At 43.2% G+C, this 17,414-nt stretch overlaps 1 protein-coding gene across 1 annotated transcript; it reads right to left on the reverse strand.

Annotated features, from left to right (window-relative positions):
• Window positions 1–2,015: 2,015 nt before the first annotated feature.
• On the reverse strand, window positions 2,016–14,344 carry MPST (mercaptopyruvate sulfurtransferase). Its single transcript, XM_070756185.1, has 3 exons — window positions 14,209–14,344; window positions 7,251–7,896; window positions 2,016–2,703 (listed from the first exon to the last, which is right to left on the reverse strand). The coding sequence occupies exons 2-3, from the start codon at window positions 7,843–7,845 to the stop codon at window positions 2,405–2,407; spliced, it is 894 nt and encodes a 297-aa protein (XP_070612286.1). The 5' UTR covers window positions 7,846–7,896; window positions 14,209–14,344; the 3' UTR covers window positions 2,016–2,404.
• Between the last annotated feature and the right edge of the window lie 3,070 nt (window positions 14,345–17,414).

Below are 17,414 nucleotides of genomic sequence, written 5' to 3' on the forward strand. Positions count from 1 at the left end.
AGTATCTGTATTGGGTCAGTTCTAAAACGAGAATGTCATAATTTCCTAAGCCCCATTCAGTAAACTGGAAATTAGTAAATTCTGCAGTTCAGGGATGTCCTACACATGTAATTTCTTTGCTTAAAACCCCCCAATTTACTATAGTTGTACTGCTTTCATTTTTCCTTTCAAAAGCATGGAGCTTAACTAAGAATATGTCAGCTTTTCAAATGCAGACCAGACAACCAAAACCAACTACCCCTTTTGTAAAGTTAAAGTAATAGAATCTTGCGCGTCTGAAAGTCACCCTCTCCTGCCTTTAGTTGCAGAAACTTGGAGCAGAGTTGTCAATTCTGATAATGCTTTCTCCAGCACTGGTTCCAGCTTTGGACTCATATTCTCTTTCAAATCGGCTAGACTGAGGTCTTTCTCCTATGTACTATGATAACTCTCAGAGCCCAGTACAGTATATGCCATCACTTGTATTTTTCCCTCATAGCAAATGCCACATCACATAGCTTATCTTTCCAGTTTACTTACATTTGGTTTACTTCCAGGTGACCTATCTGAATAAAAGCTGGAGTTAGCTTCTGTGGTGGGGTTATTGTGTAGCATAGTTTAGGAATTGGCAGGAATGGCTGGATTAAAACGTAATGGAGCTAAAAGTGGGGCAGAATTGGTGTTATTGGGGTGGAATTTTCTGGAGCCAGTAAAATAATGTTTTAGCTTCAGTGAGGTTGGATTTCACAGCCTGAGATGATGCTTTTGTTAGAGAGTGGAGATTTGGAAGAAAGAGAAAGTAATTAAAGAATTTAATTTGTGGTTAGATATATCAGGATATGGATATATTATGGAATAAGACAAGAGAAAAAATGGCCAACAACAAATAATATCAAAGATGATGAGGAGTCTGGTGGCTAAATTCAAACTCAACCCTGATAAGATGGAGTGGCTGTGGGTTTTGCCTCCCAAGGACAATCCCATCTGTCCGTCCATCACCCTGGGGGGGGAATTATTGACCCCCTCGGAGAGGGTCCGCAACTTGGGCGTCCTCCTTGATCCACAGCTCACATTAGAGAACCAACTTTCAGCTGTGGCGAGGGGGGCGTTTGCCCAGGTTCGCCTGGTGCACCAGTTGTGGCCCTACCTGGACCAGGACTCACTGCTCACAGTCACTCATGCCCTCATCACCTCGAGGTTCGACTACTGTAACACTCTCTACATGGGGCTACCTTTGAAAAGTGTTCAGAAACTTCAGATCGTGCAGAATGCAGCTGCGAGAGCAGTCATGGGCTTCCCCAGGTATGCCCATGTTACACCAACACTCCGCAGTCTGCATTGGTTGCCGATCAATTTCCGGTCACAATTCAAAGTGTTGGTTATGACCTTTAAAGCCCTTCATGGCATCGGACCAGAATATCTCGGAGACCGCCTTCTGCCGCACGAATCCCAGCGACCTATTAGGTCCCACAGAGTGGGCCTTCTCCGAGTCCCGTCAACTAAACAATGTTGGTTGGTGGGCCCCAGGGGAAGAGCCTTCTCTGTGGCGGCCCCGACTCTCTGGAACCAGCTACCCCCAGAGATTAGAACTGCCCCTACCCTCCTTGCCTTTCGTAAACTTCTCAAAACCCACCTTTGTCGTCAGGCATGGGGGAACTGAGATATCTCCCCTGGGCCTATACAATTTATGTATGATATGTTTGTATGTATGTTTGCTTAATGGTTTTTTAAAAATATTTTAAATTGTAAATTATTAGATTTGTCATGAACTGTTTTATTGTGTTGTGAGCCGCCCGGAGTCTACAGAGAGGGGCGGCATACAAATCTAATAAATAAATAAATAAATAAATCCTATGAAGAATAGCTAAAGGAACTAGGTAGCTGACCAAACATTTTCCACTTGGTATAGTAGAACTAGCTGAATTCAAACTGTAGTTCACCACACAAACTGTCAAGGATAGAAGTTTTCAGAATCTGACTCACTTCAGGATGAGAATACAAAATGAAGCAACGAATCATTAAGGACACTAAAATGCTTTTGATTTAAAAAATGTTTGTACTATGGCATTTTCACGAAAATGAATAGACACCAAATTACAGGACTCATTGGAGGGACAATTAATACTAAATAGCCGGAAGCAGGACACAATTTGCCATAGTTACAGTGCAAAATTAATCCCCTTAAAAAGCAAACTCCTTTTTTGTGGTTGCAAATCTCCAGAGTTTTTGTGTTCTACTTGGACCGTTAATTTGATCTTCCCGTAATTAATGTTTTCTTTGCTATGAAAAATGGGCAGTGTCTATACATGGCAACGGACACGAGCAAATCTCCCAATTCATTATCAAAACATTTCACTCAACCGGTAGAACATCTTGGATGAATGTCTCCTTCTCTAGTGGGTCTGTCTTAGCAGAAGGCAATGCTTCAGAGGCTCTTCCCCATCCTCTCTGAGATGATGTCTTCAGGCTGCGCACGCATGAACCACTCTACCCAAGCCCCGTCGTAAATGGCCACATCTGGCTTCCCACACAGATAGGCTCCCAATGCCACGTGGCAAGCGGTGACTCCTGAGCCACAAGAAGCCACAAGAGGTTTGGAGAGGTCTACTTTCTTCTCCTGAAACAAGCTTTGGATAGTTTCTGGGCTTTTCTCCAAGCCTGCTTCAGTGAGGAATTCTGTGAAAGGAAAATTCACAGAGCCAGGGATGTGACCAGGTTCGATTCCTGGAGAAAGTTTGAAAAAAGAAAAAAAGAAATTCTATTAAAATTTATTTGACAAAATTGCAAAATGAGAAGCACAATTTAGAAATAACGTGCACGCACACACATATGCATTCTTTATGTAGTAAACCTTGAAATGCTATACATCGCACTAAGTTTCTAAGTAGGCATAATTGCTGTGAAATTCTGGGAGCTGAAGTCCAGATATCTGAAACACATCCATTTGAAAAATACTGGTTTATACATAGTAAAGGATGAATCCCCCCACTTCCCATTTGCCCCAGTAAGCCAGAATATAAGGTGAGATTAACTGATGATAATAATAATAATAATAATAATAATAATAATAATAATAATAATAATAATAATAATACAGTGTTCCCTCGATTTTCGCGGGGGATGCGTTCCGAGACCACCCGCGAAAGTTGAATTTCCGCGAAGTAGAGATGCGGAAGTAAATACAATATTTTTGGCTATGAACAATATCCCAAGCCTTCCCTTAACACTTTAAACCCCTAAATTACAATTTCCCATTCCCTTAGCAACCATTTAGATTATTACTCACCATGTTTATTTATTAAAGTTTATTTTAAAAAATGTTTTTTAAAGCAGACGAAAGTTTGGCAATGACATATGACGTCATTGGGCGGGAAAAACCGTGGTATAGGGGGGAAAACCGCAAAGCATTTTTTAATTAATATTTTTGAGAAACCGTGGTATAGGCGTTTTGTGAAGTTCGAACCCGCGAAAATCGAGGGAACACTGTAATAATAATAATAATAATAATAATAATAATAATAATAATAATAGACATGATGCTGTGGCATAGATGATCCACTGGAACTTGTGCCGGAACTACCATTTACCAGTGGCAAAGAACTGGTGGGATCATAAGTCCGAAAAAGTGGTCGAAAATGAGCAAGCAAAACTACTGTGGGACTTCCGACTTCAGACTGACCGAATTCTGAAGCATAACACACCAGACATTGTGATCGTGGAGAAAAAGAAAGTATGGATCATCGACATCGCAATCCCAGGAGACAGCAGAATTGAGGAAAAGCAGCTAGAGAAATTAGTGAAATACGAAGACCTAAAAATCCAGCTGCAACGACTCTGGCATAAGCCCGTGAAAGTGGTCCCAGTGGTACTTGGCACGCTGGGCGCAGTACCAAAGGATCTCAGCGGACATTTGAAAACCATCGGAATTGACAAAATCTCCATCTGTCAATTGCAAAAGGCCGCTTTACTGGGATCGGCAAACATAATTCACCGCTACATCACGCAGTCCTAGGTGCTTGGGAAGCACCCGACTGGTGATGAAATACGAAATCCAGCATAGTGATCTCGTTTGCTGTGTTGTACTGACATAGTAGTAATAATAATAATAGTAATAGTAATAATAATAATAATAATAATAATAATAATAATAATAATAATATATTAGATTTGTATGCCGCCCCTCTCCGCAGATTCAGGGCAGCTCACAACAACAATAGTAACAATATAACAAATCTAATATTTAAAAAACATTTAAAACCCATCATTAAAACCATACAACACAAGCATACCATACATAAACTATATAAGCCTGGAGGGGGTATCTCAATTCCCCCATTCCTGGCGATAGAGGTGGGTCTTAAGCAAAGACAAGGAGGGTGAGGGCAGTCCTAGTCTCTGGGGGGAGTTGATTCCAGAGGGTCGGGGCCGCCACAGAGAAGGCTCTTCCCCAACGACATTGTTTAGTCAACAGGACTCGGAAAAGGCCAACTTTATCCCCCCATCTGCTGAAGAACATGAGAAACATGTTCTGTTCCTCATGACTGACTGTTCGTAATTCTCTAGTGTGCAGGGGGGGGGAAACTTTATTTGATCCATACCTTTCCCAATTGGGGAAGGAAATGAAAAGCCATTCTATACCTTCTCCAAACTGAGAAGGTTTTTGACAATTGGTGGCAGTCCTGTCCCCTTGTACTTCATCCTTCTCCTATAAATGTGATGGTGAACTTAGGGCACGCATACCGCAGGTGGCACGCGGAGCCATATCTGAGGGCACGTGAGGAAGTAGCACTGATTGACAATCAATTTCATTTTGTTGTCAGCACATTCAACTTTGTACAGAACGAAATATTCAATGAGAATATTTCATTCATTCAGATCTAGGATGGGTTCTTTGAGTGTTCCCTTTATTTTTTTATTTTAGCAGTGTATTTGCACCAATAAAGCTATACTCTGAGAACTTCAAGGGAGGAATTGAGTCTCTACCTCTTCAAACTATCCAAACTATCTAAACTTCACTGTCTCTTGCTCTCTGGAACCCTTCCTTCTGGAAATCTAGACCTAGCTTTGCTGGCTGAGGAATTCTGGGAGTTGACGTCCACTAGAGTTGCCAAGGTTGAAGACTCCTGATCTCCTGATAATTCCCTCAACACTGTCAGCAGTGTTCCCTCTAATTTTTTTTTTTTTTTTTGGGGGGGGGGGGGCGGAAAAGTATAGTGTCTGAGCGGCAGTCCATTCGAGACTGGGCGGCACAGAAATAATAAATAAATAAACGAACGAACGAACAAACAAATAAAAAACCCACCCTGTTTTGCCTCAGAGAATTTCAAAATGAAATACTGTACTGTGTGTCTATAACAGTGAGCTCATAATAGGGCAACTCTATCAATATCAAAATGCCACTTAAATAGTTGAGCTACTTTCAAACTAGATTTTGATTTTCTTTCTCTCTTCCTTACTCCCATTCTTTTTCTTTCTCTTTTCCTTCCTCTCTTTTTTCTATCTGTTTCTCTCTCTTCCTCTCTTCCTCTCTCTCTCCTTCCCTCTCACTCTTTCCCTCTCGGCTTCTGGGCAGGTTTGGAAAACTCTGAGTTGATGATGATTTTTAAGTGAGCGATTGCTCACTGCTCAGTTTAGAGGGAACTATGACTGTCAGACTTTCTACTAAATCTGCACTTCTATTCTACTAGTTTCCTCATCATTCCTTTCACCCATTTCCTCCCATGTTGACTGTATGACTGTAACTTGTTGCTTATATCCTAAGATTTTTATTAATATTGCTTCTTCATTGCTTATCTGACCCCTATGACAATCATTAAGTGTTGTACCACATGATTCTTGACAAATGTATATTTTATTTTATGTACGCTGAGAGCATATGCACCAAGAAAAATTCCTTGTGTGTCCAATCACACTTGGCCAATAAAAATTCTATTCTATTCTATTCTATTCTAGACCAGTGTTTTTCAACAAGTGTGCCATGAGACATGGTCAGGTGTGCCGTGGGGAAGTTAAACATGGGTCCCCAAACTACAGCCCGTGTGCCGGATACGGCCCGCGGAGGCCATTTATTCGGCCCGCCGCCTCCATCCGAACATAAATATTCCCCTAACAATCCCTCCACCTATCAGCGACAGGAAGAGTGGAGGCACAGGGAATGCTCACTGACCAATCACCTTCTAGGATTCATCCTGACCATTAGCGATGAACCAATAGCAGGCCACATCTCATCCACACCCAGGAAGGTCCCCACTCGGGCTGCCACACACTTGTCATTGTGTGGCCACGGCGAGTAGTTGAACCTGCTACTCCTCCCCATGGTCCCCATTTCTAATCCTGGTCAGGACTGGAGGTAAATGTTACCATCACTATATTATTAACTATATGTATAATATGTACTGTGTTAGAGTGTCATTTGGTGTCATTTTGGTTGGTGGTGTGCCCCAGGATTTTGCAAATGTAAAAAATGTGTCGCGGCTTGTTGTGGTCAGCTCTGGCCCAGCTCCTGCCCCAAGGACTATGGATGTGGGGGAGACATCCACATGCTGCAGGCCTGTTTTGCCCCTGGTGGAATCTGATGATGAAGGCTCCTCTGACCAAGAAGACATGAGTGACAGGGAGCAGGAGAGTGTGGCAGACAGCTCAGAAGGAGATCAATTATCTAGCTCCTCCTTGGATTCAGAACAAGAGTTAATGATACAGCCAAGCATGTGGAGAGCGATTCATAGGCAACAACAACTGAGAGATTATTATCAAAGAAAATATGGCCACTTGTGTTTGGGTGGGGCTGTTGTAATTAGTGAGGCTGCTATAAATAGCAGCCTGTGGGTTTGGCCATTGTGGAGGATTATCTGATCGTTGTGTTTCGTGACTGCTTTACTGACTTTGACCTTTTGTGTGCTGATTTTTCCTCGCTTTGAAACTAAACCAGAGCAAAGTGTGTTTCACTTTGTGAAAGAAGAAGGACTGTGAATTGCCTCACAGCTGCAAGCTAAGTATCACAGAACTGATAAGGGACTTGTACAAATTACCAGTTTGTTTGGTGACCAGTGCTGTTTGCTATACCAAAAGAGGACTTAGTTTAAGTGAATTTTCATTATAAAGAACATTGTTTTGAATTTTCAAACGTGTGTGTGTCTGAAATTTGTACCTGTGAATTTTTGGGAGGAGTCTACCAGAGATCCCGACAGAACACGGTTCAAAAAAGGTTGAAAATCACTGTTCTAGACTACATTACACCACATTTACTCTCCAAACTTAAAAGAAACCGTTACCTTCTCGAGGCTCTGGGTCCGTCCCAGCATACCTTCCAGCAGATCGTGCATCTACTACCTGGAACTGGCGGGAGTCAATGTTCTCCTTCACCTGCTCATAGCTCTTCACCATTGACTTATCCAAAGTAGCGTGAAATTCAGCGGACGCAGGGTGACTCTTCCCAGAGTTGACAGGATACCCCTCTTTCATCCAATTCTTCAGCCCGCCATTTAGAAGGGAAACGGCATCGTGGCCAAAAGCTCGGAACATCCACCAGACTCGGGGAGCTGAGAACGAGCCCTGGTCACTTGCATCGTACACCACAACATGACAATCATTGCTCACTCCTAGTTTGCCCACGTACTCTGCAAAATCCGCGGCACTGGGAAGCATGTGATCATAAGGTGATGTGCGGTCACTGCACTGATCAATGTCGAAGAAAGCGGCTCCTGGAACATGGCGGTCTTCAAATTCCCTCTGGGGGTTACGTTTCATTTTGGGGAGGTACCAAGAGGCATCCAAGAGCTTCACAGATGATCCAGTTTGAGGAGACTTGATCACTTCGGACACCCATTTAGCAGTCACCAATGCCCGGTAGAGAAACTGCTGAGTCATGGCACTCACAGGCTGCTTGGGTTTAGATGTCACCTGGGATTTTCACTGGCACTGAAGTGACGTAAGACAATACAGCAAATTAGGATCATCCTCACAAGAGAAAAGAACATTATAACAGGTGGTTACACCTAAGCGAAACAGCAAGTTCAGCCAATTCTGTGACTAAGTTAAGATGTAATGTTGTTGTTGTTGTTGTTGTTGTTATTATTATTATTATTATGTCAGTACAACACAGCAAATGAGATCACTATGCTGGATTTATTATTATTATTATTATTATTATTATTATTATTATTATTATTATTATTATTATTTATTAGATTTGTATGCTGCCCCTCTCCGAAGACTCGGGGTGGCTCACAACAGTAATAAAAAACAGTATAACAATGGGAGAAATCTAATAATAAAATATATAAAACCCCCAACAATTAAAAACCATACAGCACATACACACCAAACGTGAAATATAATAAGCCTGGGGGAGATGTCTTAGTTCCCCCATGCCTGGCGATATAGGTGGGTCTTATTTATTTATTTATTTATTAGATTTGTATGCTGCCCCTCTCCGAAGTAACTTGCGAAAGACAAGGAGGGTTGGGGCCGTTCTAATCTCCGGGGGGAGTTGATTCCATAGGGCCGGGGCCACCACAGAGAAGGCTCTTCCCCTGGGGCCCGCCAAAGAAGATTGTTTGGTCGACGGGACCCAGAGAAGGCCAACTCTGTGGGACCTTATCGGCCGCTGGGATTCGTGTGGTTCTTGCAATAATTGCAATGTTCTTGCAATAATCAATACAATATTGTTTTGTTGGTAAAAGGAAAAAAAATTGCTGGAAAATGGGAATCTCTTGCCAAATCTTCATCTATGCTGAAAAAAGCTTCGCCTCCATTGGTGCTATCTCATAAGTGATATAAGCTACACAGGCATTCAGGGAAGATATTATAGAAAACCATTGATGGTTAGCTTCTAAGTCCCCTTGCTCCCTTAAGATGCCTACCAAACTATGAAGAGAGTGTGTGTGTGTGTGTGTGCGTTTGTGTGTGTAGACTTTGCCCAGTCATTCTTGCTCAACCCAATTTCACATAGTAATAGTTGTGGGGGAAAGCTCAGAATGCTGTGATGGTTAGAATTCAATACTGCTGACTAATTCTGTTGACTATCAAGAATTTGATCCTGACTGTCTCAAAGTTGATTCAACCTTCCATCCTTCCGAGGTTGGAAAAATGAGGACCCCAAATATGGGGGGTAATATGCTGACTCTACAAACCGGGCTATAAGCCACTGTGAAACACTAAGTCCCACAGAGTTGGCCTTCTCCGGGTCCCGCCGACTAAACAATGTCGTTTGGCGGGACACAGGGGAAGAGCCTTCTCTGTGGCGGCCCCAACCCTCTGGAACCAGCTCCCCCCGGAGATTAGAACTGCCCCCACCCTCCTTGCCTTTCGTAAACTCCTTAAAACCCACCTCTGCCGTCAGGCATGGGGGAATTGAGACATCCCCACTGGGCCTATACAGTTTATGCATGGTATGTTTGTGTGTATATTTGCTTTTAATAATGGGGTTTTTAGTGTTTTTAAATTATTAGATTTGTCCTACATTGTTTTATTGTTGCTGTGAGCCGCCCCGAGTCTACGGAGAGGGGCGGCATACAAATCTAATAAATAAATAAATACATAAATAAGCCTAACTGCTATTGCTATAAAGATCTATCAAATAAATAGTAAATGGATATAATTTATTACAGTTCAAAGAACATAATGATTAAACAATGCTAACAAGTTAATACTTCTACACTATTATGCCATCAAAATATAAATCCATTTATAAATCCAAGCATCAACAGGATTATGTAAACAAAGTTCTGGGCACACACACACACGGATAAAATTAGAATTGTTATAACAACACAGTTTAATTAGTGAAAGTAAAGTATCACCATAATAATTTCTTCAATAAAAAAAACCCTACTTATTTCTGTGTATAATAAAAATGAACTCTAATAGAATAGCCATTCTCCATTATCATCGAAATCATAACTTCTATAACAGAAGCTGAGTAGGCTGGGCTTTCTCAGCATTGATACCACATTTGTTATTTATCTTCCTTTTAATCTATTCTTTTAAAAAAAAATGTACTTCATACTATCATTTTTATTTTGTCATGATTAAATGCTTTTTATTTAGAGGATTATGTTGCGTGTAAATTGCTTTTTAACACAATCTTCCTTGAACCCTGATATGAAAATATGGAGTTCGTACTTCATAGGTAGAAATAAGGAAATAACAATAATTCTCATCCCATGCACAGGGAGAAAAAAAGGATAGCCTACTTCTTCTAATTATCTTTTTTTTTGTAATTTCTTTTAGTTTAAAAAGAAGCTGGTTTGTTTTTAATATCTGTTGCTTGAGCAACTCGTGGACGAGAATCTGCCTAGGGGAAAAAATGGTTTTCTTTTTATCACATCTGCAGTTTTACAGAACTGGAGTCTCTTTGTTAAAGCTAAGCAGAAAGACGCTGTGCAAATATTCAAACATTCCCATTTTGTTCAGAGCAGATTTATTCGTATCAATGAGTTTTGCTACTTCAAATTAGACAGTTTATTTTACAGGAACAGGGGGTAAAAAAGGGAGGGGGGTTATTCCATCTCTCTTCTCCCAAGAGTTCTCCATCCACAAAAACACCTAAGCCTCCAATTCCCTAATTGAAGACAGTAGAAATACTGCACCAAGCACCCAACTAGAGCAGAGGTCCCCAACCTTTTTTGCACCAGGGACCGGCTTTAAGCTAGACCAGTTTTCCATGGCCCGGTGGGGGGGGGGGGGGGCTAGCTGTCAGCGGCGCCGTAAAAGGGGCGATCAAGAGAGGAATGGGTGAATGAATGGACGGAGGGTGGGAAGGAAGGAAGGAAAGAGGGAAGGGACAGGAACAAAAGAAGGGTGCAAAGGAAGCAAGGAAAGGTGTGAAAGGGGAGAGTAAGAGAGGAAGGAGTGAAAGAAGGGAATGAGGGAGGAAAGAAGGGAGGAAGGAAAAGGAAAGCAAGAAATGGAGGGAGGAAAGGAAGGAAAGAAAGAAAGAAAGAAAGGGGGAAGGGACAGGAACAGAGGAAGGAAGCAAGGAAACTTATGAAAGGGGAGAGTAAGGGAAGAAGGTAGGAAGGAGAAAGAAAAGAAGAAATAGAGGAAGGGAAGGTAAAAGAGAGAAAGAAAAAGAGCAAGAAAGAAAGCAAGAAAGAGAAAGAAAGAAAGGCAACTTCAAAGAAAGGCTCGCTGAGCATCTCTCACTCTCTCTCTCTTTCTATCCCTCTTTCTTTCTTTCTCTTCCTTTCTCTCTCTCCTCTTCCTTTATCTCCTCTCTCTCTCCCTCTCTCTTTCTCTCCCCCCTCTCTCCCCCTTTCCCTCTCTCCCTCTCTTGCTATCTCTCCCCCCTCTCCCTCTCTCTTTCTCACTCTCCCTCTCTTTCTCTCTCTCCCCCCCTCTCTCTTTCTCTCTCTCTCCCCCTCTTTCTCTCTCTTCTTCTCACTTTCTCTCTCTTGTTTTCTTTCTGTCTCTTTTGCTTTCTCTCTCTCTCACTCTTTCTTGTTTTCTTTCTCACGCTCTTTCTCTCTCTTGTTCTCTCTCTTGCTATCTCTTTCTCTCCCCCCCTTTCTCACTCTCTCTTTCTCACTTTCTCTCTATCTTGCTGTCTGTTGCTCTCACTCACTCTCGTTCTCTCTCCGTTCTTCTCAGCGATGACGCGCGCACGCCCCTGCCCGCCTCACCTTTGCGAGAGCACTTTCGCCCCGGGCTCTCAGCAAGGGGGTTTGCAGGAGAGGCGGGGCCGGCGAAGGTGATATTGAATGTCGGGGGAGAACGGGCGGTTGCACGCGCTCCCTATCCCCCTGCTAGCCCACTCGGAATATTCAAAATAAGAAAAGCCTTTGCCGGCAAAGGTTTTTCTTATTTTGAATATTCCGAGTGGGCTAGCAGGGAGATAGGGAGCGCGCGCAACCGCCCGTTCTCCCCCGACATTCAATATCACCTTCGCCGGCCTCCGCTGAGGAAAGCCTTTGCCGGCATTTCCTCTCGGCGTCAAGGAGGCGCAGCGGCGGGCGGAGAGAGGGAAGGGGGGGCAGCGGCGTCCCTCCTGGCCTTGGCGGGCCGCCCAATCCTCCCCACCTCCTGCAAACGCGGCGGGCGGCGGGGGGAGAGCGAGGAGCCGGTTCCGGCGGGCGCGGGGCTTGGCTGGCTGGCGGGGGGAGCGCCGCTGGTGGTGCGGAAAGGCCGAGGGGGCCCTGGCGCCGCGGACCGGCTGAAAAGCCCCAACGGCCCGGTCCCGGTCCGCGGACCGGCGGTTGGGGACCTCTGAACTAGAGTATAAGAAACACTTTATTTCCTTCTCCAAAAAAGTGTGTTTTTTCTGAGCCAACCCAATCTGGTAAATCCTTCTCAGCCAACCTATAAAGGGAATGTATGTGTGTGTGTCTTTGTATGTATTTGTTTTCGTAGGTTTTCATGGGTATATATGTATGTAGATTGTTGTGAGTTTGGGTTTTTCCCCAGGTAATATAACCATAGTCCCATGTAACAAACCATACTCAAAGCAGCACGAAGCCAATAACTTCGACCTGATGATGGCGAACGTGATTTCTCCGAAACGTCGCAAAGACACTCAAAATATTACACAGGGAAAAAAAACCAAACTCACAACAGTCTACATACGTTATGTGTTTGTGTGTGTGTGTATAAGTGTAACATATTTTTACTGATAATGAAAAGGAAGAGAGACTAATATAGATCTATTTTGGGCTTATTTGCCTTCATCAGGTATCCATACTCTTACTGCGATTTGAACCTGAGGCTCTGCCTTGTAAGGCAATGGCCTTAGTCTCTAGGCTACAGGCTCAACTCAAAATCACACTCACACACACACACACACACACACACACAAAGTATTTAGAATTATATATTGCTCCACAGTGCTTTTACAGCCCTCTCTAAGCGGTTTCAATGGCATTGGACCAGAATACCTCCGGAACCGCCTTCTATTGCACGAATCCCAGCGGCCGATAAGGTCCCACAGAGTTGGCCTTCTCCGGGTCCCGTCAACTAAACAATGTCGTTTGGCAGGCCCCTGGGGAAGAGCCTTCTCTGTGGTGGCCCTGGCCCTCTGGAATCAACTCCCCCCCGGAGATTAGAACAGCCCCTACCCTCGTCTTTCACAAATTACTCAAGACCCACCTATATCGCCAGGCATGGGGGAACTGAGACACCTCTCCCAGGCTTTTATGTTTGGTATGTGTGTGTTGTATGGTTTTAAATGATGGGGTTTTATATGTTTTTTTTCTCTTTTAATATTAGATTTGTTCCATGTAATATTGCTTTTTATTATTGTTGTGAGCCGTCCCGAGTCTTAGGAGAGGGGCGGCATACAAATCTAATAAATTATTATTATTAATTATTATTATTATTATAGAATCAGCATATTGCCTCCAACAATCTGGGTCCTCATTTTACCCATCTAGATCGCTGAGTCAACCTTGAGCCATGGTAAGATCTGAACTTGAACTACAGCTAACATTTAGCTTATGTAGCCTGCGGTGCTGCACTCTAACCAGTGCACCACCCCGGCTCTCATATATATTACACGTGACAATCTATATAGAGAAGAGTGTTAGACCTCATCCCTATCAGGAAGTGTTTGAGAATTATAACCCGATGCCCAAAGGTTTCCAGAGTTGGCTAGAGAGTAGAACATAACCCACAGGTCTTGAAACTTGGCAACTTTAAGACTTGTGGACTTCCAGAATTCTCCAGCCAGCTGTTCTTAAAGTCTTAAAAGTGACCAAGTTTGGGGACCTCTGGCATAGGTAAATGCTGCTGCTGCCACCATCAGAGGAGAACTAGCAGAGTTAGTGCCCTTTGAACACATTTATTTTATTTTATTTATTTGTTTTGTCAAGTACATATTGGAGGTAGCTAAAGATATAATAATATTCATATACATGATATTAGTAACAAATAAAAAAGAAGAAGAAACATTGGATTTGTTTCTTCATTGCTTATTTGACCCCTATGACCATCATTAAGCGTTGTACCACATGATTCTTGACAAATGTAACTTTTTCTTTTATGTACACTGAGATCATAGGCACCAAAGACAAATTCTTTGTGTGTCCAATCACACTTGGCCAATAAAGGATTCTATTCTAGATATAATAATAATTCACATATATGATACTAGTAAAATAATAAAAAGAAACATTAGGATAGGGGATGGAAGGCACGCTGGTGCACTTATGCGCAGGCACATGGTTTTTTCCCCCCTTCATGCTTTAAACCTTCAACAAGCCCGTTCTACCTCCACCTCTCTGTCTCCTCTTCCCTTACCTCGCGTGGCTCGCAGGCTTCTGGATCTTCAAAGCGTTGCGCCCAAATCGCCTCTCTCCAGTTCCCTGATTTCCCCCCTTCCTCGTTCTGTCTGCAGGGCGGAGAAAAAGGACCACGTCCCACTTCGCCATCCAGTGAAAGGAAGGCTGGTTGGGGCGAACCAACTGGGGCGAAAACAGGGGGGGTAGCAGAAAAGCCATCAGCTCGCAAGCGAGATTCGGTCCCTGGTCCAACTCGAACCACTCGCGACTTTTTTTTCTTTAATCCTCGTGATATCTGGCCGACTGCTCGCCCGCGATCCGCTCATTTTCGGAGAGAAAATAAATATTTGATTTGCTTCCCCCCCCCTTCCGCCTTTACCAGCCACTTTCTGGAATAGCAGCTTGCGAAGTGAAGAAGAAGGCGTGGAGAAGGGTTTTGCTTTATGTTAGAGGCGAGGCGGGTTTTCTTCGAACGCTTTCAGTTGATGCTTTGCCTGAGTTTTGCAGGGGTAGGCAAAGTTGGCTCTTTCATGACGTGGACTTCAACTCCCAGAATTCCTGAGCTAGCATTGATAGGCTCAGGAATTCTGGGAGTTGAAGTCCACAAATCAGAAGAGCCAACTTTGCCTACCCCTGTCCTAGAGCAGTGTTTCCCAACCTTGGCAACTTGAAGATATTTGGACTTCAACTCCCAGAATTCCCCAGCCAGCGCTAGCTGGCTGGGGAATTCTGGGAGTTGAAGTCCAGATATCTTCAAGTTGCCAAGGTTGGGAAACACTGTCCTAGAGAACCTGAATTACGGAAGAAAAGCAGAAGACCGTCTTGTCGTCTCCGCCAATAATGATGTTTGGAGAGCCGAACAGGGCGCTTTCCACCGTTGTGATGAATTCTTTAGTCCTCCACTCTCTCAGTAGGAGAAAGAATCTGGAGAAGGGATGTTTGTTCCTTCATTCCTTCCTTCATTCCTTTTTCAGACATGTATAAGATAGTTGTAATTTGTATAAACATAAGTAAAAAGTAATGATAAAAGAGGACAACAGGACAGGGACGGTATGCACAGTGGTGCACTTAACGCTTACTCCTTACAGACCTCTTAGAAGTGGGGAGAAGTCGACTGTAGATAGTCTAAGCAAGGGGTAGGCAAAGGTGGCTCTTCTATGACATGTGGACTTCAACTCCCAGAATTCCTGAGCTAGCATCGATAGGCTCAGGAATTCTGTGAGTTGAAATCCACAAATCATAGAAGAGCCAACTTTGCCTATCCCTGTCCTAGAGAACCTGAATTACGGAAGACAAGCAGATGTCCGTCTTGTTGTCTCTGCCAACAATGATGTTTGAAGAGCCAAACAGTGCACTTTCCAGCATTGCGATGAATTCTTTAGTTCTCCGGTCTCTCAGTAGGAGAAAGAATCTGGAGAAGGGAGGTTCATTCATTCATTCATTCATTCATTCATTCATTTTTCAAACATGTATAGGATAGTTGTAGTTTGTATAAACATAAGTAAAAAGTAATGATAAGAGAGGACAATAGGACAGGGACGGTAGGCAGAAGGTAGGTAGAAGTGGGGAGAAGTCAACCAGTGATGGGCTCCTACAGGAACGGTCAGGAACGCAGTTCCGGTAGCAAAATTTGGAGCTCCACACCAGAACACCCAATTTGCACTGAAAGATGTTGAAACAAAATGCATAAGCCATGCCCACAGTGTGATAGTAAAAATTTTGGTAGCCCATCACTGAGGTTAACTATAGATAGTCTAAGGCAGTGATGGTGAACCTATGGCATGGGTGCCAGAGGTGGCACGCAGAGCCATATCTGCTAGCACATGAGTGGTTGCCCTAGCTCAGCTCCAATGTACATGTGTGTGCCGGCCAGCTGATTTTTGGCTCACACAGAGGCTCTGGGAGGGTGTTTTTGGCTTCCTGGGGGGGGGGGGAATTGAGCCTGGGGGGGGGAAATTGAGGAGGGTGGCAGGGAAGTCTTTGGAGCCTAGGGAGGACGGTAAACAAGAAAACAAGCCTACTGAGCCCACCAGAATTTGGGAAACAGGCCATTTCCAGCCTCCAAAGGACCGCCTCATCATTTATCCAAGGTCTATCTTCCAACCAAACACTTTTTATCCAAGATGTATCTCTTATCCAAAAGAGTGTTGTTATAATTCCAGACAATAGGAATTGTGATTCAACCCATATCAACTCCAGATCATTGCAGGATGCTGTATTCCCACAACCTCACAAAACTAAAAAGCAGCGATTTATACTGCAAGGCTCTCATTGGCCTTTAAAAATAAGGACCCACTACTTCGGCTACCTCCTCCTCAGCATATTCAGGATAGAGGTATTATAGCTTTTAATTCAGAACTTGCAAACTTCAGGACTCAACAGTACTGTATCTTGCTAACTCTTCCTTTTATTTATTTGTTTGTTTGTTTGTTTGTTCGTTTGTTCGTTCGTTCATTCAAGTACATATTGGTAGTGTACAAAGATATAACAATGTTTATATACATGATAACAGAGAAATAGGATAGGGGACGGTAGACATGTTGGTGCACTTATGCACACCCCTTACTGACCTCTTAGGAATTGTTTGAGGTCACCAGTGGATAGTCTAAGGGTAAAATTTTTGGGGTTAGGTGATGAGCCTGGTAGTGAGTTCCATGCATTAACTACTCAGTTACTAAAGTCGTATCTCCTGCAGTCGAGTTTGGAGCGGTTTACTTTAAGTTTGTATCTGTTGTGTGCTCCTGTGTTCTTGTGGTTGAAGCTGAAGTAGTCGTTGACAGGAAGGATGTTGTAGCAGATGATTTTATGGGCTATGCTTAGGTCGTGTTTAAGGCGACATACGGTAGTTCTAAGCTTTCTAAACCTAGAATTGTAAGTCTAGTTGCTTACGAGTGGAGGAGTAGAGGGCTCTTTTGGTAAAGTAAATTTAACATTGCTAACATTTTAGTAAACATTTAGAAACTTAACATTTGGGTCCCTCTTAACCAAATAAGCTGTTGGAAAAAATATACATTATAATACAGACTTGCTATATCTACCATTTCTATGTAATCACATTGCTGCACTTACAAAGCTGGATATATTAGAAACAGTAGCTGGTTATTTAGGGTCAGTATGCTAGCTTCTCTTATGGTGTTCCTTCTTCTATGCTTTGCTCTTTGGGACCCCCCCCCCCCCCCATTCTGGATCTTACTGAATGCGGCAGTGCTGGTTTCCTCTTTCAAG

This window comes from Erythrolamprus reginae, chromosome 6, assembly GCF_031021105.1.
Source record: "Erythrolamprus reginae isolate rEryReg1 chromosome 6, rEryReg1.hap1, whole genome shotgun sequence".
NCBI lineage: Eukaryota > Metazoa > Chordata > Lepidosauria > Squamata > Dipsadidae > Erythrolamprus > Erythrolamprus reginae.